Consider the following 24,859-nt stretch of genomic DNA (forward strand, 5'->3'; position numbering starts at 1 on the left):
ATGTCAGAGCAACCGACAAAGTGACCCCAAGGCTCCCGTTCACTTTTGGGTCAAACCAGACCAACCTTGGAGTCGTCTACACATGGATTTCGCGGGCCCAGTCAAAGGAGATGTATTCCTTGTCGTGGTAGATGCGTACAGCAACTGGGCGGAGGTTGAAATCATGTCATCAATGAAAGCTGCGGCCGTCGTGACAAGCTTAAGGAAAATGTTTGCGACACATGGTGTGCCAGACGTTATCGTTTCGGATAATGGAACGGCCTTCACAAGCGCTGAGTTGCAAACTTTTTTGAAGTGTAATGGTGTGCGTACTGTTTTTACTGCACCTTATCATCCCGCCAGTAATGGCAGAGCCGAGAGGATGGTAAGAGAAGTGAAAGAAGCTTTAAAAAAGCAACGGGAAGGAACAACACAGTGCAAGATTTCGCGATTCCTGTTTAAACAGCACACGACGCCACATTCTGTCACAGGGAAATCGCCAGCAGAAATGATGATGGGGCGAAGGTTGAGAACTGCGCTGGATCGTCTTCATCCGGACCGACAACATGCACCTGAGGTTCAACACCCAGTTACCAAGAGGTACTGTGTCGGTGACACTGTCTACTCTAAAAGCTTCACTCCAGGTCCCAGGTGGAAGGCGGCCAGAGTGGTGGCGGTCAGAGGCCCGGTGTCGTACACGGTCCAACTGGATAACGGCGAGCGCCATCACCGACATCGGAACCAACTGAGAAGCGCCTGGACGAGGTCCGAATCAGACAAAGGTACCGGGGAGGGCTGCCATGCTGAGTTGTTTCCCACGGCAACACGACCCCAGCCGCAGCCGACGGCCCCAGAAGCAACCACAAGGGCGAGCCCGAGTCAACCTGTTCAAGAGGCAAGCGCAAGACGCCCACAGCAGCAGCTGACGAACCCAGAGGCACCAGAGGCAAGCCCAGAGCATACCAACCAAGATTCGATCGCGCCTCGAAGGTCAACGCGCGTTCGACGGCCTGTCCTACGTTATGGCATTAATGAATAGCCCAACGTAGCTTTGTATTCTTTGTATAACTAATCTTAGAAGGAAGGAGTGTTATGTACTGACGTCACATGTACATTTCATCGCTTATCACCCACGCAAGCAGCGGTGGCCTTATCACGAGTTTCACTCATGCTATAAAAGGAGTGTGCGTCAATAAACCTACGTTCATTTCACCACTGGGCGTCCGACTGATTTACTACACTGAGTAATGCTACACATGACCACGCTGATGAAGGCACTGCCATGTTTGACAAGATGTTCAACATGCCACATTCCACCAGCAATGGCCAAAGAATAGTTTTTCCTCTCTCATCATGTCTGCAGCCAATAATTGTGCGCATGCTTTGTGACAGTGGTTTAATGATGTTATTACAGAGAATTATTGTGTAATTTGTGAAGATGCGCGACTCTCACGCGTCCCCCGATGTTTTCCCCGCATGTCTCCTGTAGTCCGGCTTCACCGCGTGGCTCAGCCCGCGGCGGTCGTGGTGGTTGCGGCGCATTGCGGGAGATGGCGCGAGTGCCGCGATGCTAACGCCGCCGAACGGCGGGGTGACTTGGGAGAGAAAGGTCGAGGGCATTTCCTCTTTGGGTTGGGATCGGTGAGCGACGCGGACGTCCCGCGCGTGCGCCGATCCACGCTTCGAGAGACGTCTCGCGTGGCTCGGAGCGGGGCACCGGTATGGACGAACACGGATCGTTCGAACGCGCCACCGTTCGCGTCACCGTACATGTGAACGACTAGGCGATGGTATCACAGCATGGGGCGAACGTATTCGCTCGCTATCCGGTCGCGGTGAGTCGGACTTCCCTGATTTGTCGCGCGCCCATGTGAATGTTCTATTGGTTGTAATTCGGCTAGTGTGCATTAGTGTATGAAAGGTGCAATAAATGCCCTTTTGATTGTTTGCACTACTGTGTTGTCGTTCCTTTGTCTCAAGAGCATGTGTGAGACCCCACAAATTACAAGGACCTGCTAGAAAGTTCACAAAGGATCGTCCTACTACTTTAACTTTCTTTAATGGAGTCTACCAGTGCACTGAAATATGATATACCCGACACATTTATAGACAGTCCTAAATGTAGGGGATGTGCTTGGTTATTTTAATCATTGCTGGTGCGGGAAGATGCCCATCAGGCTGCCGCAAGAGCATGCGAGCACTGCCATCCTCACCACAGAGGAGCCACCAGGATTACTGTGAACTGCCGCTGCGGCGTTTGCCGTTTGTTCGAGGTGAGAGGAGGAGTGCTGTCATCGAACAAGGGACATGCGGCATGCCTTCGCAACCTGCTTGCCCCACAAGCGTGGCTGTAAAAACTGGTTCCACAAATGCCATGCTCGAGAGCAAAAGGACCAGAAGTACCGGTAGAGCGTCGCTGGTAGAAGAGGATGTAGGCATGGGCCTGGTCCTCCGGGCGAGGCGGGGGCTGCTTGCAGACTGACTCGTCATTGTAGTGGTACCACTCGCCCGTAGTCCAGTGGCGTGTGTACGCTGTGTAGTGACCACAGTTGACCCCTGCAGGTAGATGAAGTTGGGTAAGTTGGTATGCATTTGTAGGAAACTGTTTCATGCTTTCGCAAGTGTGGGCACGCGCTACATACAGTAGAAGCTTGTTCATACGTCCTGGGGAAAAAAAAAAACACGAGAAAAACGTACTATCTGTGAGAACATCTCCGAATTCACTAAATGATTTGGCAGACTCATTTGTAATTGACATCTACATAATGCAAAGCTCTGCGTAAATTGTTACAGCACAAGACGTCGACACACATGAGATAGTGGTCGCTGAGCAGTCTGTGACACGCATTGCCGTTTTTGAGGCTTTGGTAAGCTTACGTTTGCACTCCTCGTATTCGGCCCGAGTCGGCAGCTTCTTTGGGCGGGCGGAGCATTTTGGAAGGAAGATTTGCCGTGCTGACTCTACACCAATCGTTAAAGCACCAACTCGCATCGAGTTGGTGGGCCCCAAGCAATCCAAGACGCACGTTGTCGCTTTCCTATTGCGTAGCGTTTCAATACAGCAACGGTAAACCGAAACAAGTGCAAGCAGTATGGGCAGCATTGTTTTGTGGTGCCGACACCAGAAAACAATGCTGCCAGAGCTAAACATGGTGCTCACTTTGCACCGCCTGCAGCAGAGAACGGCGGCGTGTTCGGGTTATCGCCTATAAAAAGCGTGCAGTACGCTTCCAATGATACAAATGTGACACAGATAGGTGAACATGCTGTAAATGCGTCATGCGATGACTCGCGAGGAGATTTGCGGGTACCGGAATAGGAAATTGAGTGTGCGCCGGTGTTTTCACGTCAAACGGATGGGCAAGTACTGCGGGAAAGCTACTGTAGCGGGGGCTAGTGCCCTTGATAGCGCATGCCTCACACCTTTTCTTGTTTACATGGGCAGTGATGCTACTGGCCCACCCCCTTTCGGAGCAGCCAAAATTGAGTTTCGGAGCAGTAAAATGGACTTTCGGAGCACGTTTATGAAAGCGATTGCAAACTATATTATATGGGGCTTTTAGAGTGCGCAATGAATGTGAAAGCAGTAAGAGGTCAGCTGGTTCATAAATTCAATCTAAACACTAAATATGACCACCAACCACCAACCACCCCCCTTCCCCACCCCCTTTCATCGCAATCCTTACGGTGGACTGCGACGAAGCGGTGGTGTCTTAAGGTGTGCTTAAAAATCATTTCAGTCGTTTAAAAAAAGCATGCACGCACTTGGACATGCTACGTGCAGAATTCGGAAGCGTTTCGAAAACATTCAGTGTGATCTTGCTCCTACAAATGTATCCTTTAAGATGGAGCACTTTTATGTAAAAAGCTTCCGCCAGCGGTCTGAAAAATTTACTTAGTTTCCTTGTGCTGTGATTCACAGATAACCATCTACAGTCAACGTCCGATTTTTCAGACTCCCTAGGGGCAACAAAAATGTCAGAAAAAATTTATTTTTATAATTTATTTATTTATTTACAACATACTGCGGTCGAAAAGACTCACTTAGGCTGCACTTAGGCTGCTACCGCGCAGCAGTAGCAGCCTAAATATGTATAATTGCAAGGTAAAATGAATTGAACATAGTGGTATCAGAACCACATAATAAAATAACACCTATAATTGCATACTGACTAAGCGAGTCATGCAATTGTCGCAGTTATCACACTGCAGTTATCGCAATAGAAAGCGTGTGATGCGATATGATGAGTGCATGCTTACGATTCTTTTATTCTACAGCTGAGTGATGTTCATGCCACCCCAATCATGTTCTTTGGTATTACATACATTGCGGAGTGATCGACACATCGTGACAAGTCACTAAAGCGTGGCATTTACGTATTGCTGCTACCACTAAATTTGTTTAAAACGAGATAAAATGCTTTTTGTGATGTAGTCGAAACATGAAGCAATAATAAAATGGATATGATTGTGGTGAGCGGAGGGTGCAACAATCACACATTGTGTGCTCGACATGGGCGGTAACTGATCTTACTACAGCGCAAAGGCGACAGTGCAAGACAAAATGCTTTTGTAGACCGTCAAAAAAATGCAGATCAGCATTTATGACTGTGCTACAATCACGGAAGAAAGAGTCTTTAAAGATATTCACGCCGTACATACACATGTAAACACGTAGCACCTCGCAGACGCACGGAGCAATACACACTATTCGTGGTTTAGCCAGTACCCACCAGGCGGTGACTCCACTCAATCTCAGCGCAAATATGGTTTACGTCCGATTTTTTGGACTGCCTAGGGACCACAAGAACAACCGAAAAATCAACCAGTCTAAAAAAACTAATGCATGCCTTTTACTGCCCTAAAAGGTCTGAATTGCCACAGACGCATCTAAAATAGCTCTGAAGGCCTGTCAATACACTTAATAGACATCTCGGTGCATGTACTGTGATGGGAGACAGCGGGTTCGTGCATGTGCAATTAAGAAACACATACTATGTCCCGTGACAGTGGTCCCTTTCCACTCTCAGTATGCTTCATGTCAATGCATTGCATATCCTTGACTGCGTAACTCGTGTCAACTAGGCTTGTGCGAATAGTGCTTTTTTGGTTTGAAGCGAATTCTAAGCAAATAGTAATTCTTCTCGAATAATTTTGAAGCGAATACTTCGTAATAGTAGCAAGTAGAGAAAAAACGAAACGGCAGAGGGTAGGAAAGTAAACAACTTGATTATTTACGAAAATCTACAAATTTTCGTGCAGAAACACTAGCTGTTCCACATGCTGGGGTTTGAGGTGCTCCCTTCTGCAGCTTACAACGGCTCCTGCAGTGGGTAAAAGCCTTTCACTTCTTGTCTGGGTGGCTGGTATCGAACGATACCTAGGGGCAGCTGCAACCAGGGTTGGGTATAAAGGTGGCTGCCCTTGCTTTTCCACCACACAAGGGGGTCTTCGGACCGGGAAAGAAGGGGGGCCTTCAAGTACCCAGCAACCTCATCCAAGATTGTACTGAAGTATGTAAAAGCACTCCACACAGAGTCCCCTGATGGGTCTGCAGAGCAGGTACTGTTCTCACTTGTTGCTGTACCATGTTGATCAATCTTCTGCTGCCGTTGTGAGTAGAGTGAACGCCTATTGCTTTGCGGGTCGTTCAGCATAACAGACATCTTTGTACCTAGGATCAACCAACATTGCCAATGCAGGAAGGCGTGACATCTTGATATCAGGGAACTTGACGCTACGCAAAAGGCTTGAGGCAAGCACTGCTGCCTCACCACCTTCGGAAACATGTTCAGCTAGAACCACCTCGGTACACTGCAACAGGGGATTGACTTGTGACAACGTGGGATATCTGTCCCCAGACAGTTCAGTTGTGGCATGGTCAAGTGGCTTCAAGACTTGCACTGCTGCATTCACAAGCTTCCACTCACTTGCGTTGAAGTTTGGAACTGCGTCAGATTCTGAAAGTTCTACAGTGAGGACCGTACGGAGCCTCACGAGCCTGGCCATCATGGCATGCTCACTGTTCCATCGCGTCGGGACGTCTTGTATAACCTCGAGAGGGTCCAGCTGCATGTTTCTCTGAATTTAAGCCGTCCTCGGGCCTTGGCACTCCATTTGTATCTAGCCACAATCGCTCTGGCTTTAGCACAGAGCTGCAAAAACCCTGACACTTCTCTTTTGGCATCACTGACACACAACTGAAGGGTGTGTCCGAAACACTGCACATCATTCCAGGACGACCGCGCTACTGCAGAAGTAAAGTTCCTTCCATTATCTGTAACGACGAAGATCGGCACAGTATCGTGGGCTGGAAGTTCCCGGTCCTCGATGACACCTGCGATAAATAGCTCCAGGTTTGCTGCAGTGTGAGAGTCTGTCATCTCCGTGCAAGCCAATGCATGCACGTGTTGCACGAAGTCACTGTCCATGACATGACAAGTTACACAAACGTACCTGTCATTTGCCCGCAATGTCCAGCCATCAGTTGTGATAGAAAGCGACTCCACTCCGCTTGCAAAAATGTCCCCGAGCTTCTTTTTCACCTTCTCTTTGCTTGATGCGTAGAGGTCTGGAATAATGGCTCTCGAGAACGTTATCCGAGACGGCACGGCATAATCCGGCATAGCGAACTTCATCATGTCGAGGAAACCCGGTTCCTCGACAATGTTGTAGGGGTGCATACCACGAGCTATGAAGCGAGCTGTCATTTTTGTCATCTGTTGGGCTTTTGGGTCTAGAACGCTTTCATTTTCGGCTTGAAACTGTCGGCTACGGATGGCTGTTGACCACTTGTCTTGCTTGCCCCCTTGATCTTGGATGGCCTTTCGCGTGTGTCCCGCTTCTCTTGGTAGACCGGGAAAGAATGTGCAAGTCCGGGTGTCTCCTTAAATGCGATGCTAGGGTTGTTGTCGTACTTGTCGGGGTCTTCAGGACTGCCTTGCATTTAAGACATCGAGCTTCGGTTCCCGGTGGAATCTTTACAAAAAAGTTCCAAATCGGATTGCTGGCTCTCTGGAGTGGTCCAAGGCGGCTGGGATTGACCAAATGCCGCCGCGGCAGAGACAGAGTCGCCCACTAAACGCAATCGACCACACCACCACGCTGACGAGATGCGTTTTTATACGCCTTTGTTCTGAGTATAGTTGTTTTCCTGGCTCGGTTTGGATTGGGAAAAGTATTACTGAATCCAAAACCAAAACTTCCGAAAACGCCTTCTCCCTGCCGCGGTGGCTATTCGTTCGAGCCGAATACTTCGAAATTTCCGAATAACAAAATTCGAATTGAAGCGAATATCGAACAGCGCGTTATTCGTTCAACTATTCGAAAATATCGAATATTCGCACAAGCCTAGTGTCAACACATCAGTATCGCACTGTCCTATCACTGCACACTGTAACTGCAGCCGAAATGTGCTGGCTGTTGCGAACAAACAAAGTGAGCTCTCTATGGCATGCACCTCGGGCACGATTGTTGTTGTGGCTGCACAATGCTGAGTAATGTCACACCAAAGAGCCGTAAAATTCTTGCCTCTCTCTGCTACCGAGAGCCGAGAAAGGGCCTTTTCCTTCAGTAACACTGGTGGAACCATAACAGTCTGTTTCATAAATTTCTCTGAAGGGTATCAATTTTTTATGCCCTCGAGACAATCAACACACCTCCAATGTGGCATATGTAAGCATGGAGGTCGTAGAGGAGGCTCTCTGCTGCCTGTGGTTGAGGCCCCGACACAAAGGGCTCCAGGTCGAGGGCCTCGAGGGGAAACTCTACTCGTTCGTCCACCTTGCTTCCAGAGAACTCGTGGAACACAAACCTGCGCAACACAAGCGAGACACACGTCAGCGGCCAGCAAGACAACACGAGTGCACCTACTGTCAACACAGCTGAACCCCACTGAGAGTGAAACATTTGGCTTCAATCAAAACAAGCACTCCAGAAAAAAGAAGAGAGAGTGCAGGATTCTTGGGAAATAATGCCAAGGTCACTTCTGATACTACCAGTGCCACAGGTTTCAAACCCAGCCTCACAGCGTCTGTAACTTGCAATGCAGTAGTGCAATCGTGAGGTGAGGCAAAGGGAAATCAGGGCAAGCACGAGAACCACAGTAGGGGAAGGTGGAATGCCAGAGAGGAGAGGTGGTGTTGGAAACAGATGTGACTGTGACTGTTGTTGCCCACTGTTTTCAGCACAAGCTGTCTCGTATCGATGCCCCTGTAAGTAATAGCAATGGGTGTTTTGAAGCTGCCTTTTCACTAGTAGGGGTGTGCGAATATTCGAAACTTTCAAGTAACGAATCGAATAGTCGCTATTCGTAAATGCAAATATTTTTCTAATACTTTTTGAATATTTAAAAACCTCAGCTGCACCAAAAAAACATTAAATTGGAGCAAAAGTACGGTAAATTTTCACCCCCGGGGGCATAGCACGTAAAACATGAGAAATTTCGTAGTAGAGCAGGCTACTTCGCTTAGGTAGCCATACTTTACAGGCTATACAGCGATCATTCGTGCTCTCTTTGAACAGTCCTGCGCATTCAAAGAAACTACTTGTTTGTTCCTAATGCTTCATTTCTGTTTTTAACAAACAACGCTTGATAACATACTATGTTACTACAGAAATTTGCTAGGATACTTGCTAGATACTTGCTAGAATACTAGGACGTGAACATTGTTTTATATCAATTGCGATAATGGCTGATCATTATTTGAAAACTATTCTGTATTTGATTCGATTCGATTCACTCCTGGAACTATTCAATTCGTATTTGATTCAGCCTCAAAAATCACTATTCACACACCCACATTCATTACCTATATCCATGCCTTTGACACCCTCAATTTCATTCAGTAAAACTAACTCTGCTTTTACCGCGCACTGAAACTTAGTCATAGTATTGAAGCTTCGATACCGTGGGTATCTCCATACTAACCCATCTGTCTACCCTTCTGCGCTTAATTAAGCTTGTGCACAGTGCACTCCAATTGTCTGTAGACAAGCAACCACACTGCAGTGGACAAAAAGCACAAACTTCAAGATCACAGCAGGACACGCTGTTAAATAAGTGGAATGCCACAATCTCAGGGGTCGTGCACATTGCTCAATAAAAATATAATGTCTGCATATATCTTGCTGACTTGTTTTTGCTACAGTGGGTAAGCTATATCGCCAGGGCACAGCCCATTCCTAAATTTGCTTTCACTTTCTGTCAAGGCAAGTCTCAACCTGTCGCTGAAAGACTGAGCAAATGCAAAGAGGAGTTCATTGTGGACACCACCTATCCAGTCCACTACTTGCACAGTATCATTGTCATTATCATGACCACAAGAAGCTGTTCACTTGAGTCACTCACCGCTTGAGGTAGACCATGAGCGTGTCTGGAGAGCGCCAGATCGAGAGAGTCTTGCGCGCCCGCTGGTTGCGGTGGCACACAGGGCAGAACCATGGGTTGTGCTCGTCCAGAGTCTCACTGCCGCGTGAAGGAAGAGACGAGAGTGTGATGATGCGCCAGCTGAGCATCTTGCATTTCAAACTAGCGAAACTAAGAGAGCCTGCCTTCTGCCTCACCTTTAGTATTGCATGCAGCAGTCAAGTTGTTAGCCTTTACCTCACAGCAAGTTTTAACTTTACCACATTTGACGCAGCTGTAAATAAAAGTGTGTCTAATAATAAACAAATATGATAACGCAAGAAGGGCCTTTGGTATGTGTTGCACAATGGCCAAGCGCATTTAGTATTACCAGGTGCAACAAGTGTGACTTGTCACTTGCGATATTGGATACAGCTCAGGATCGGGGATTAAACGGTTAAGCTCGCGTGTAAGTACAAGGCACCAAGCTCAATTTCTGCAATGCTGCCTAAAATGCAAACATAGCACAGTCAAGGTCGTACTTTGCGGCATCGTGACAACGTGCAACACACATTGGGCTGCACAACTGGTGAACGCAAAACGCTTCCACAGGCTTGACCATCGGGAAATTTTCCTTACACTGAACCACAACAGCGAGCAAAATTTGTAAACAAATATTGTGCACTGCTGGCAATTTCCTTAAAAAATCTTTCAACATATGTTTATGCAATTAGGTATCTAAACGAAAGCAATTTGAAGCTAAACTGATTTCAGAGTAAAAGCGGTATCCATCTTTGCTAGTACTGGATGTCCCCACCCCTCAATCGCCTTCTTTTTTTCAACTTCCAGCTGTTGTTGAGGTGAAAAGCGCGAAAAATACTTCCTTCTTGCTGTTGTGTCAATGTTTTATGCAAATCCCACAACTATTCAAACTATTTTATTGGACCTTAATTACTACTCATTTTGACTCTTGCATTGAATGAAAAAATTTATATTTGCACAAGCCATATAAGAGTTGTACACTAGACTTGTGCTGGTGCAAAACCATGTCAGCCTGCATTTTAGCCATTTAGGTATTGTGACCTGCATTGTCTGCCACTTCTTAAACTTTACTTTTTTTTTTTTTTATCAGACAGCAGTGCCTTCGCCAGATGTAGGGTTCACTTTCCTGCCCTGCAATGATGAAAAGCCCACCTTTCGCTGAATGCCTGTAGGCAATCGTATAGGGACAGAGATCCCGATGGCCGAGCAGTGCCGCTGGTTGCCGGCCGAGGCCACGTGTCCGAACGGGGAGGCCCGTCGTCATCCAGGCAGCGCAAGGCCAAGCAGTCGCCCGGCTGTAGCGACACCCAGCCCACCCGGGCCACCTCGCAGCCACCACACCGGCCAGGCAGGCAGCGCGAACACCTCTGACCCCAGGCATCCACCAACGACAGCGTGAAGCAAGCCTCTGCACATGGCATACACACTCGACAACTGTAACGGGTGACGTACAACACGTGCTCGACATTTTAGCACTGTTTCCAACATTGTCATCTCATTCTGTTGTACCAAAAGATGTCTTGCAGTTGACTCTCGATTAACCATGCCTACGGTACTCTAATCTCAATGCAATAGATTAGCCTCAGTTTTTTTTTCTGTGGATCCAGTCTGTGCACAGCACAGTGCGTTCCACTTGCCTGAGAAGGAGCAATGACATGATATGGTAAAAGCTCATTAATTCACACCTCATTAATTCAAATAATTTGTTAATTCAAACTTAACAGCACAATCTGGCCAAGCTCCATAGAACTCCATGTATAATAGCTTAATTTGCACACAAATTGCGTCCCCCACGGATAACGCACGCCGCTGTGGCCAGCTCTTGGCTCACTCTAACAAGTTACCTTTCTAGCTCACCATCCATCATTGATCGATGCCCAAGCAAAAGCTCCCGCGGATCTCAAAGGCTATGCTTTTGGCAGCTGCATGCACCGAAAAAAATTTAAGGAGCCGGAATCGTGCCGTGGCTGCTGTGTTCTTACATTTATTTTTGCAAATGGTAGTTACATCGGCATCGACAATAGAGCATGCGGCCAATGCGGTGCGTTTGGCAACTCCAGCGAGAGAAGCTGCGCCACTGTTTATCGTTTTTGTTGACTGAGTGCCTTGTTTGTGCTGTGGGATGTTTCTGTCGCAGAGACCAGGCCTACACTGTTTGCGTGCTGCCATGTCTTCCGTCCCGTGGCGGCTGATCTTATCGGTACATCAAATAGCAGCGAGTCGGAGGACGCTGACTTTTCGTCGGACTTTCAGTCTAAAAGTGATGACGACGCAAACCAGCCCGGAACATCGGCGGCCGCAGCCCGCCCGAATGTAGTGCTGCAGTAAAATACCTGTTCAATGAAAAATTTTGATTTTTTTCGGAGATAGTGCGTAATAGACGGCAATACATTTTGTATATCTCATAATGGTCGTAACATTTTTTTTTCTTTTTACAAACTTTGTTAAGGGGGGACGCGGGTTCTAGAATGGTAAAAAACCGCCGAAAAATTGATTTTTGGAAAAACGCATTTTAGGAATGTTTGGGCCTTCAAGCACCTGCCCTCAAATTATTAACCCTGATTTTGATTGGTAAATAGGAAAAAATCGGCTGTCAAAATGCCACGGGAGCTGTGAAATGACCTGCGGCAGACAAAATTCGTTAAAACTTCCCGCGCGCGCCGCGGGCACAGCCACCAGCCGACCGCCGCCATCTTGGGCTTGTTTTGTAGCTGTTTTCTTTGTGAGCATTTTGTGCCAGCTCAAAATGGCACCGCTCAAGATGAACGACCGCTCCGCTCTCGCCGCTTTTCCGAAGAGTGGTTCCGGGCCTCTGATTGGCTGGAGCGCGCGCGCGCAAGGCAAGCCCCCCGTCTCGCGCCTCCCATTGGCTGGCGCGGCCACCGAGGCGGCCATTTTGCTTTTTTTTTTTGTTTTGCGTGCGCCGCCGTATCAGTCCTCCGTTGCTCCCGGTTTGTGTTCTATACGCTTGTGTTCACGCGGCTCACGCACCGTCTTTTCGTCTTGCGCTCGTCTAAAGATAACGTGTTAATCTTGCGGAAAGAAACGAAAGCGTCCATGGAACGCACTACTGAAGATCGCGGACGAAGGCGGCACATCTAACGTCGCCATTCATTCTACTGGGCATAGCTACGGCCCATCTGATGTCATCAGATCGTCAGCCAGCGCGCCCAGCGGCACCGAAGACTGTGTTGATATGGCATACTGTTCAGCGCAAGACCGCGTTGATACGGCGTACTATTCAGCATGCTGCCCGAACGGTCGGCACGAGCGGAACGGCCGGAACCACCTGTTGCGTCCGAAGTGGCTCATTAACGTCGCCGTTGATTCTGCTGGGCATAGCTGCGGCCCATCTGATGTCATCAGATCGTCAGCCAGCGCGTCCAGCAGCATCCAAGACTGCGTTGATACGGCATACTATTTAGTGGGCGAGTCAGCTGAGCGCGCAAGTGCGGCGATCTTGAAGGACTGTCTGGCATCATAGTGCGCAACGGAGCAGAAATTCAAGCTGCTAGTCGCAAAAGCTTCAAAAGTCGCAAAATGATCATCTAGACAGTAGTGCTACCAAGGCTAGGCTTTCAAAACGGCACAAGCCAGCAAAGAACCCTGCATATTGTGGGGAGCACACGCCGCCACCTTCTCCCGCGGGCGCTCGCCACCTTCTCCCGCGGGCGCTCGCCATCGCTTGCGCACGTAGCGCACTCGGCATGAGCCGGGCGGACATCTCGTGCGCGCGCAGCGGGAGCCGGGCGGACACGGGCGAGATGCACTTTGCCCTCTCCCAGTTCTCGCTCGCCTCTCGCGACGCGCGTGCCCGCGTGTTAAGAGGGAAAGTATCCGACGGGCGAGGAGGAGATTCCCCTGGCGAAAAGATAAAAAGGTATAAAAGAGCGCGACCGAGAGACCCCCGGACTCTCTTACCACGCTACACCTACCTGCCTATACGGATATACCCGCTGCCACCCGTGAGTGACCTCGTTTGCGTGACTACCACACGCGACGAGGCAAGCCTATTTTATTACTTATTATACAGAGCGGACTTCCCTCTGCCACAGTGTTTTATTGCCCACAGTAATAAACGTTGTTGAGTTGACTCGCTTGTTGCCTTATTCGCCTGAACCTGCGATTATAGCTGCGATTATACGCGCTACAGGTTGGGGAAGACCCCCACAATATACAGCCCTGGCATGCTGTAGAGTGAAGTGTTGTTGAATGACAATAATCAATTTTGGTCATTCAATAAATATTCCATAAGTGCGTGCTTTTGACTTGAACATTGTGCAAGTTTATATGTCTATGGAAAGGCTACTTTATTATACAATTATTGTATTCATTTAGCTTGCAGGCCACTGGAACGGGCACATAAAGTGGTAAATGTAGTTTCTCATGCTGGTTTGGGGGCAGTACATGGCTTTATGACAAGCTTTTCCAATTTTTCTGGCAGGGTACAGTCATACTTAGGATAGTCATTCTCGTGAAGCATAGAGCTCCAAAATGATGTCATTAATATTGCTGTAGCTGGATTCTAGAAAAAGTTGCAGCTGTCTAAACTTCAAATGCGTTTTTCTCAGTTCGATGTTTTTACACACCACACTCAGTCTTATGGGGCTTTTTTCTATGATGTTGTGGAGTGACAATAACAAGTCTGGTATCAGTGTATTCGTAATGAAATGATCTAGGGGGTGATGCTATTTCTGTTACTATAGCATCATTTTATAAATTACAATCAAAAGTAACAATGAGCAAAAATAAGAAATATATATTCACAGCCAATGTTGGTCTCCTTTCTTACCTTTAGAATGCTTTCAAACAAATAAAGATAGCATCAACCCCTAGAGCAAGTCTTTGGAATTAAAGTCATGCTCTTACTTTTTGTCTTTGACAAGGAGAAATTGCCAAAAAGCCCCGTAAGAAGTACTCATGAAATTTATTTTCAGATTTTAATACTTTCTGAACTAGAGTAGCGATCAAAAAACGAATTTTAGATTTGTAATCAGCGTGAAAAATTGATCTAAACAGTGAAGTTTAGTTCAGATAGAACCAAAACTAAAGAAAAAGTTTTTAGAACCCACGTCCCCCCTTATGTGGAATAGGAAGGGGAGAGGGGAGGGGTATTCAGAGCCATTGAATAAAATTGGATTGGAATGCATACGGCAAGCTTTACCAGTAGAATACAATCATTGTATTCTACCAGTGCTAACATATGGGGCAGAAACTTGGAGGTTCTTGATTCTTGATCTTGATTTTAACAATTTGTATCTTTTTTATGACGTACATCTCTCTAATAAAACTTTTATGCGTGAAGAGTGCATTCATTTTGCTTTCTGTTTATGTATTACATTAAATATTGAGTGCAGTAGTTCCTTCAGAAAAAGACCCCATCTGCCCTAACACACAAAATACACCTATTTTCCCCATGGTAGGGAAAGAGTTAAAGCAAAGCTGGACAGTGGCAGCTCCGTGGGCCAACGCCGGCGCCATTCGCCACTCACCAGGTGGGAGGTGAGCAGCAGCAGCTGTGTACAAATGGCTGGCAGGACAGTGGCAAGGAACTCGCACCAGAGTCGGCGCTCGCCATGGCTGGCCACCCTCCTGGCTGAACACTAGGGGTACCGTCACCAGCCTGCAACACGAAGGTACCCACCAGTCACAAATGAGCCACCCACCGGCTTTGAACATTGAACAACAAACAATTCTGGTCAGAATCACCAGAAACATGTTCAACCGCATGTCACAACAGTAGCCATGTAAGGCCCCGAGAGTTTGTGCGAAATATTGCGACAAGCTTCGATAACAGCAGATGGAAGTGTGACTAGCCACCAGGGCACAGTGCAGAGGAGCAGGACGACAAGCTGCCTTCGTCACGGAAGAAAGCTCTGTCAACCTTAACTATGCTGAGCAATTTGCGGGGCTCCTTAAATATAATACACCTCTCACGCATAACAGTAAGTCAAACTTCAATATAATGAACATAGCTATAGCACAGATATAGCACAATATTGGATATAGTGCAGTAGAAGTTTTGTTGATCATGTATTACTTCAATTCTTCCACAAAAATGAAATCAACTGTGGGATCTGACATGGTATCAGTTACAGTGAATCAAACCTCCATTTGCACATGGCTCAAACTGTGTATTCTCGTAGCAAAAACATCAAACACAGTCGCCAACCAATTTTTCAGACCTTAACGATCATCCTAACTTTCCACGGTACCACAGTAGCTTCGAACCAATGTATATCAGCTGCACAGTGTGTTGATCAATTTTAGAGACATGTGCAATGCTGCAAACATGGCTGCCATGAAGTCGCCACCACATCGATGCTACACAAAACTGACATTTTGGTTGTCAACTTCCGACAAAGCAGCGCAGGCTAGGCCTAGCTAGCAGCCTAGACTGGCAGAGCAGATAGCCACAAGCCAGTGTGAGAAGCTTGCTGTCGACATGTTTGCATCAGTAGACCTCATCAGCAGTCGATCATAGGAGCATGAGCTAAGCTACACGAGTTCAGGACCACATGTAGCCCACTCCGTGTTCGAAAAGTATGTCAGCAGCTGTACTAGGAACAGTACAGCACATTAGAATTGCTGGTCTACAATATTTCGGATGAAGCAATGCGATTCACCTTTTAACGCCTTAAGTGTTTTGGATAAGCAGAGCTAGTCTTACAAGAGGAGGTTCTCCTCTTGAGTGTTCATGACGAGAAGTTTTCGTCTATGGCTTAGATTGGGAAGCACTTACTTGACGATTTCGGTTTCTCCTGTGGCAGGAGCGCTGTCTTTTTTTTTTTTTTAATACATGGCGTCTGGTGGCAGCAACTTTTGTCTTCTTCCAATGAAGATGATTTCCATGCCTATGTTTATGTTGTGTCCGTAAGTGAAAAAGACGGCGATGACGCTGAATTGAGCAGTTCTTCTTCTGGTGATAATGAGAACATCTCTGAAGCGAACATTGCGAGTGCTCGTCAGTGGGTGCAGCTTGATGTCGATAATCGTGGCGCGAAGACTCTTCAGTTTCCATTTTAGACCGTTCCAGACAAGACTTTCAATTTGAAATCGCCAGATGACCGTCTGGAGTACGTACAGTAGTTTCTCGACGATGAACTGATTACACTGAAATAGCTCTGAATGTCTGCCAGTACACTTACTCCACTGTGACAGGAGATGGCGGTTTCGCAAGTGCATAATTAGCATATATACTATGTCCCGTGACATGTGGGCCCTTTCCACTCTTGGTATGCTTCGCCACAATGAATTGCATGTGCTTGACCACATAACATCGCTGTATTGCGACGAAGTTGACTTTTGGGAACTGGCATTATGCAACACTTCTTGGACCCACAAGGAAAGTCACTCACTTTCAACCATGCTAGGGTAACCGTGCTTTCAAGTCATGTCCCCAGCATGCTTCAGGGCAAAGCAGCATAGCATACGGTAGCCATGGCCTCCAATCTTGGAGGCCACGACAGGGACACACTAGAGCGAAGTTCTCAGTGCCACAGCGTACAATCTCAGAAGCTATGACGGCTGCACTCCATTTCTTGCGCAGTTCTGCGTGTGGCATCGCGTCACTACGTTATGTACCCTATTTGGACAATTTTTGGACCAATTTGAAACAGCCGCTGAAGCGTTGCTAACGATATTCACGCGGCCTGTGTCCTCGTGAATCGTGCCACTACCACACAAAGTTGCAAAAAGTCTGCGATTACAGTTCGTCGACACTGGTGCAGTCGTGCGAGACGCCACCGCCATGGGAGTGGCTTTCAATAAATGTGTACTAACACTGGCAGCCTCCCTCGCCGGGATATTGCAAGTGAAGCGAAACCAAAACTTGGAAATTAGCTGAAATTGCAAAGTTCACATGCTGTACATGCGGCGGACCTTCAGAAATGCGCTTTTGTAAAATTAAACTACTTGGACTCCAAACCAAAGCTCACTATTGAACAGCTGGCATCATTTTAGGGTACTTTTAGGGTACACCACTCAGCACTGTCAGATGACAAAGCCAACATCATAATTAGATTCTTGACTTGCCCTGGGAGTCTTTTCATCACAAACATGTCAAGTTAGTGCAGCGTAATCATGAGCGGCTCACTTTTTTCTCGAGGGTGCCACCCGCACCCCTTTTCACTACAACACGCACATTAGTTCGCAAAAAGATCCTCCAAGAATCACAACATCGCCAGAGCGGGAAAATTTTAACTGATTCTGAAAGAGGAGTGACTGGACTAACCACTGGGTGGCACTAAGTGCATAACAAACCATTTCGACGTGTCTAAATCGTCGATTTTAAAGCATCGATCACCGGTGATCGATCTGAATAAGCGTGGTAATGAAAGAGTTAATGCCATTTCAGACCTGTGGTCACGACGAAGTCAGAAAAATGGACAGCAAAGGGTTTCAGCATCCGAAATTTCAAACATCCTTATACATTCGCTCTATAAGGTACATGGCGGTGCCACAAATGCGTCCAAATTATCACAAATGTTAGAAAAATCAGTTGCTGATTGTATAAAAAGAGTTGCTGCTTGGCGGCTCTGCTTGGGTTCAAGTTACCAGATACGCTCACTTCAATCTCAGCGGCCAGAGTATGTGAAGGTGCTAAGCAAAGGAAGTGATGTGGCTTGCAGTGGCGGGAAATAGCAGCCGCTCTGTGAATCAGCCAGCGCTGACGTCACACGAGAGGTACAATATTCAACAACAGGTGGTGACACTATATTTAAGCATTTTCGTCATTTTCTTGCATACCAAATTTCTGTTCTCGCTATAAACGTTACTACAGACTAACGACAATACAGCAACGAATTTGTTATTACAGAAAGAAGCCTAATCTTTCAATCTAGCTCGACTTAGTATTTCCCTTTAGTCTCCCTTTAAGAACAACTGTAAAAAAAACATTGGTCTGGGGAACACTGTCTTGCTGACCTTGACCGGTGTCGTTGGTTGCTCATCTGAGACAGCGGCACAAACTCGCCCTCGGCTTTCACAGGTAGGTTGCACAGCTGCACAGAAACAACAAATCATTACAGTGCCACAAGTCCCAATCAAGTTTCACTGCTTGGTCAAGCACTGGAGATTTCACACTTCAAATTATCATTAAACACGCATTTTTACTCTGACAACCTTCTCATTCTAGACTTCCCCAAATTCTTTTCAATGGTGCAAGCTCAGAGGCTCAGACTGATACTACAGACTGAAACACATATTGCCAACCCAAGCATGCACAAAGCTTCGGGAACCTGGCCTCCATACAACTAAAAACACACAAACAAAAGAAACAGATCCACAGTCTTTGAATAGCGTCTCCTCACATACATGCCTTATGGGAAAAAGAAAGAGCCTGTCTATTATTCCATAAAGAACCGACCAAAATACGGAACATGTGCACGCATGCTGTGTGTGTGCATGCATGTGTGAACGCTGTGTGTGTTTCAAATGTGCCTTTCTGTTGTCCTTGTCGTTCAGCTTGCGCTAGAACAAAATAGAAGATGCCATGACAACAAGCCCCTGCAGCTACCCTCATTGTCCCTTTACCAAATGCCTAATACAAGGCCTGTAAGAAATTTTTAAATAAGTAAAAATAAAAACAGCCAAGGTATTTATTGTATATACATATTGTCTGCTCCAATCATGCAAGTCAAGTCACTTGTGCTTTTCGCACCAGGCGTACACTTTAATGATCAACATTTGCATTGAAAAGTCGCTGAAGAAAATGTAGCTCACCGGACACATCAATGAATCACTGCCGTAGTGCTTGCATGAGATCTGTTTGGAGGAACACAAGCAGAAACAACAAGAGCACATAATCAGCAGATAGATAAACGAGAGCTAGCAATCTTGCATAGCATCCTCATCATAACAAAGCCAAGGGCAACCACAATTAGCTTAAACAATTAAGTTGACTGACATTATTTTTATAGCTAGGCAGTTAAACCTCAATATCATAAATTAAATATAACAAAATTCTCGACATAGCAAAGTATTTACTTTTCATGACCTCTTGTCCATAAAACACCATGTATTTAGAACCGCAATATAACGAAGTGTGTTTATACATGATTTCAAGGTTAACGAAATTTCAGTGTCGCCACGAAGGAATACTGCGACAGTAAATGGAAACTTCTCGGACGTAGATGGTCAAATGGTAGAATTACAATTGGCTGCCTGCCGAACACACCTCTCAAATCGTGCGTCGTGCGACTAAGAGCGATCGCCGAAGCAGAGCAGTGTCATGTTCCGTATAAAATTCAAGTGCGATAGCACCCTATCGAAAATTTGAATGTTTGAGAAATCGAATACAGTCGAATCCCCCTACAACAAAATTTCCATCACAACGAAGATTTTCCGATTCCCCGTCAGCTGCCCATAGAAAGTAATACAAAAAAAGTATCTTCATACGAAGGCGTTTTATTAGGTATTTCTGCTTCAACGAACTTTTAGAGAATGAAACTGGGACTGAACTGAAATTGGAACTGCCGAGTAGTCAAATTAGAAGGCCCTTGTAAAGCTGCGACGATCCTATGTCCACTTGAATGAGGTTTTCACAAACGAAATCAAATTCAAAGTACCGATTTGAGCCACTGCAATCCATAGCCACGCGTGGTCATCACGTGCCTGCGCGACACTGCACGGGATCACCACAATCGCTGCCGTTTTCTCTGTGCTGTGTGCGGTCGAAATGGCTACGCCAACGAAGATTAAATTTCTTTCTCGATAAGGAGGCACATATGATCACCGAGGCAGAAAGCTGAAGGAAAAAAATTTCACAGTTTCGCCCAAAAGGCGAAGCATCAATTGCAATAGCAGATTAGTAGACAGCTATACGAACTACAGAGTAGACTGCTAATAACGTAAGTCGCCAGAGTCGCGAATATCCGCACTATAAGCGATACCGCACTATAACCAAAACAACTATTTTATTGCGATAATGGACACTCCAGGCCCCTTTCTGCCGTCGCTGTCACCATGCTCTAGATTCCGTATTTGCTTACTAAATAAATTAACAAGCACGGTGTCACGTGCGCACAAGCAAACATGAACACATCTCGCTCGTTGACTGCGGAAACGAACTGTCAAAACGCTGGAGACGAAGCGCGGCGAGCGAATTGACCTTGGTGCTAGCATGCCTCTCGCTTTAACGCAACCTATAAGCGGCGAAAACACGGCACGCAGCGGACTTTCCCCGTCGCAGATTGCTTTCAAGATAGGGCCAAGGCGATCGTATCGCCGAAGTGGATCATTACAGATTACGTCAAGCTTCGGTCCACTGAAACCGTTCCGCATTGCTTTGCTGGCGAAAATCCTCTCCTTCTGTTTGCGCCAGTCCCGCTCGCAAGTTTCAGATTCTCCGAACGCCCATGATGCGACCCGATTTCCGTCCATCTCCGCACACATGATCACTTTCATTTTAAATGCGGCATCATGATGAACTCGGTACTTCATGCTGATAGAGCAGACACAGAGAACGTGAAGACAGATGGTAGACTATTGCCTAAGCACGTGTACTGCAGCACATGGAGGAAGCTACAGTAGCTAGGCTGGAGAGTAGCTAGGCTCGACGCGCGTGCGAGGCGGCCATTGTGAAATGCCGATGGCTATATGGTAACGCAGATTTAGGGTCGCACTCGATTCTAACGCGCACGCAATTTTTGGACCAGTTTTATCGGACAAAAAGTGCGCGTTAGATTCGAGTAAATACAGTATTTGTGGCTTGAGGGGAGCCTTTGCCGTCTAGGTTGACTGCCAAACTTCCAGGCAGCCGCACTGTAGCCGGTATTTCGTGTCCCGCAACTGCACTATAAGCGATGTGCATATACATAGAGTGCTATGTAAAATTAACGGGAGTCTGAAAAGACCATATTATATCCGGTCCTGCACTATAAGTGGTAACGTTATAAGTGGTCTATACTGTATATGAACTATACGAACTAGTTACAAAATAGATACCAAGAGAAGGGAAGCGCAGTCGAGGACGGCAGAAAACTAGGTGGGGTGCTGAAGTTAGGAAATTTGCAGGCACAAGTTCGAATCAGCTAGCGCAAGACAGGGGTAATTGGAGATCACAGGGAGAGGCCTTCATCCTGCAGTGGACATATACAGTGTAGACCGCTTATAACGTAAGTCGCCTGAGTCGCGAACATCCCCACTATAAGCGGTACCGCACTATAACCAAAGCAACAACTTTCAAGGCCCACACATAGGCAAAACATGCGCACCGAGCCGCCACGCGTATACGTTTGCATTCAATGTACAGTCGAATGTCGTTATTTCGAACCAATTCACGCGGCGGCGCCTCCGACCGGCATTGCTCCGGCACCGCCAGGAGAGACCCCTCAATGTCGCGCGCGAACAAAAAAAAAAAAAAAAAAACGCGGCGGAAATTTCACCCTCTCTCAAATGACAAGGTTGCCGATTCTGCGTTGCACCGGAACATGCGTGTACGTGCCGACGTCTCAGCCGTGCTACCGTAGCCACGCGTAGAAAATGGCAGTGAACCCTTCTTTCTCCTTTATGCTTTCTCTACTTTCTAGTCACGTGTTGACCTTGCACGCTGCGGCTACGGCGCAGAGGGAAGCAGCGGCGCTGTCCCAGGCCGGCCAACGAAACTGCCCACGCTGGTAAACGCCCGCTTCCCGAAAACGGCAGAAAACGAAACTTCGGAGAGCTGGCGCCGGGCCGGCCGGCGGGCGCGCACGGTGACAGTCGAAAGTGAGGGAGCTACGAGGGAGGGCGAGGGGAGCCACCAAAGCGGCGGAGTTGCCGAGGCGAAATCCGCTTCCCTGTCGCCCTCCTCCCTCACATTCCATGATCTCCGCGTGCGCCCTTCGCCGTGCTGTGCCAGCGCCGCCCGCTTCCTGAAGTTTCGTTTACTGCCGATAACGTGAAGCGCGCGTTGGCCGGCGTTAGCAGTTTCGTGGCCCTCGCTCGCTATGCGCGCCGTGATAATTCACGACTCGCACTCAAGATTCTGGTTTCAGCCTCACTGGCTGTTCGTTCGCACCACGTGCCCTTCTCCTCCACTTCGTCTCTCTTTCTTCCTCGAGCACTCCTTGGGGCGCCCGTTTGAGGGGAGCGTTCGCCGTCTCCGTTGACTTCCGTACTCCCGGGCAGCCGCACTGTAACCGGTATTTCGTTTCCCGCAACTGCACTATAAGCGATACGTGTATACATGGAGTGCTATAGGAAAATTAACGGGAGTCTGAAAAGACCGCACTATATCCGGTCCTGCACTATAAGCGGTTACGTTAAAAGTGGTCTATACTGTATATAGGCTGATGATGATGATGATGATGATGATGATACGAATTAACGATAGTAGCTTTATCGGCCGTATAAACTTCTAAACACTCGCTTACTAACTAAATTACCAAGCACGGTGTCACGCGCGCACAGGTAAACATGAACACATCTCGCTCGATGAGCGCGGAAACTCGCTGTCAACACGCTGGAGTGAGGCGTGGCAATATCAGTGAGTGAATTGACCTCCGTGCCGTCTTTCGCTTCAACATGAACTAAATGCCGAAAGCACAGCGCACACATCTCTACCGGCACTAGTTGCACTTTGCCCACATCGCAGATCGCTTTGAAGATGAGGACCGCGCGGGCGCGCACTTTGTGCACAGTGCAGATTGCTTTCAAGATACGGCGGCCGCGCCGCAGCCGCTGTTGTCAACATGATGCCAAGCTCTCGTGGTCTCGGGAAAATGACAATCTGGAAGTCACACTGACTCCAGCGACTGCTTTGAAAGTAATGAATCCTTACGACCTCATTAGGAAAGTTATCAGAGCCCACAACAATGACACTGCCATGACTCTTATAACGGACTGTGAGACTCGCGTAATGCCTTTGCTTGCCGTGAAGAATAAGAAATCCAGGCTGACCGCCTTCTGGAAATAAAGCTTCTGGTAAGTGCAAGCTTGCCATGTTTGCCAACTTTGTCATAAATATGCAGTGAAATTGTGATAATTCAAACCGCTTCATTGTGCGGTGCATGTGTCGCAAAATGAGTTTTGCGATCGGCCGGGCACGCACGTTGGGTTTGGCATCTGCTGCAATGTACGAAAAATGCTGTAACAGCGGTGCGAAATGCATTCTCTCGTGAAGCTGACACTTTATTTACTGCCTTCGGTACGTCTCAACCTTTGCCCCCACGCTTTCCCAAGATTTCCCGGACGATGGTTTTGGTTTCGTTCGCGGCTTTGCCGTTTGGCGTACGTATATGCATATTAATTTCACGTCAACGAAGTTCCGCCACAACGAACTTTTTCACGTGTCCCGTGAATTTCGTTGTAGCAGGACTTGACTGTATTAGAAATTCGATTATTTATTATTAATTACTCAAACACTCACTATTCAATGTGAAATCGAATAGTGAGAGAAATGACTTATTATATAAAAAAGTATATTGTATCCAGATACAGTGTAGACCGCTTATAACGTAAGTCGCCAGAGTCTCGAATATCTGCACTATAAGCGGTACCGCACTATAACCAAAACGATTTTCAAGCCCTGCACGTATGCAAAACATGTAGACCAACCATGTAGACACGCTTTTTACTGTCGCGTGCACATCGCGATTACGTTTTTGCCAGTGAGCTGGCGAAAACATAATCGCGATGTAGCCGGTGCTCTTCAAGCTCAACAGCTTTGCACCAAGTCAAAACGAAACAACTGTTTGCCGCAACCGCTGCAGAAAAAACCGTGACTGCTATCGACGCGATTATGAACGGCGACTTAGCGGTGCTGAAGGAACGCGCCCGACGCACGCACCGAGTCTGGACGAATTAACTACCATTCGCTACAACAACTGAAGTCGAAACCACGGTCACTACCTATGCAATCATCGATGGTGACTACGCAGTTTTTTAGGCACGCAGCCAACGCGCGTACCAAGTAAAAACGAAACTACTGTTCACCGCAACCGCTGCAGAGAAAACCGCGACGGCTATCGACGCGATCGTGGATGACGACTACAGTCGAATCCCGCTACAACGAAATTGACGGGGAAATTCGTTGACGCGATATTAACCAAATACATAGGTGACACATGACTCGCTGACGCAAAAAGCAATCTTTAATGCCAAAAATCAGTCAGCTTAGCTTGTTTCCGCTTCCTGCCAAGCGATGGCACGAGGTTCTCACATGCTGCCAGCAAAGCCATTGCCTGATCGTTGTCCGTGGTCCCGATGGAACGCCTGATTGTGTCGAATGCGTCCATTACCTGCGATGTAGTCGGTTGTCCGGGCTCACGTTGCGTGGCTGCGTCATCTTCGTCCGACGAAACACAGTCTTCCCGGATGCTGTTCAGGATGTCTTCGTCGGTCATTTCCTCGCGCACCACCACGCACGAGTCAGCTTGGATGTACTCGTCTGGATGTACACCGGCGGGCACATCTCCACTTTCCAGCAGGGCTGCCCACGCGGCTTCGACTTCATCAGACGGCGACCCCGTCTCCATCTACCGTATTTATTCGAATCTAGGCCGATAGTTT

The 24,859-nt window shown here is 47.4% G+C and overlaps 1 protein-coding gene across 1 annotated transcript in view; it reads right to left on the bottom strand.

The window, feature by feature from the left end:
• The window catches only part of LOC119441385 (ubiquitin carboxyl-terminal hydrolase 11), a 99,054-nt gene that overhangs the window by 15,199 nt on the left and 58,996 nt on the right, over window positions 1-24,859 (bottom strand). Inside the window, exons 11-17 of the mRNA XM_037705999.2 lie at window positions 19,091-19,132; window positions 18,293-18,369; window positions 14,860-14,990; window positions 10,520-10,775; window positions 9,329-9,445; window positions 7,638-7,792; window positions 2,383-2,535 (exon numbers count right to left, since the gene is read on the bottom strand). Of these exons, the coding sequence (XP_037561927.1) occupies window positions 2,383-2,535; window positions 7,638-7,792; window positions 9,329-9,445; window positions 10,520-10,775; window positions 14,860-14,990; window positions 18,293-18,369; window positions 19,091-19,132 (931 nt within the window). The remainder of the gene's footprint in view (window positions 1-2,382; window positions 2,536-7,637; window positions 7,793-9,328; window positions 9,446-10,519; window positions 10,776-14,859; window positions 14,991-18,292; window positions 18,370-19,090; window positions 19,133-24,859) is intronic.

The sequence above is a fragment of the Dermacentor silvarum genome, chromosome 2, assembly GCF_013339745.2.
Source record: "Dermacentor silvarum isolate Dsil-2018 chromosome 2, BIME_Dsil_1.4, whole genome shotgun sequence".
Lineage (NCBI taxonomy): Eukaryota > Metazoa > Arthropoda > Arachnida > Ixodida > Ixodidae > Dermacentor > Dermacentor silvarum.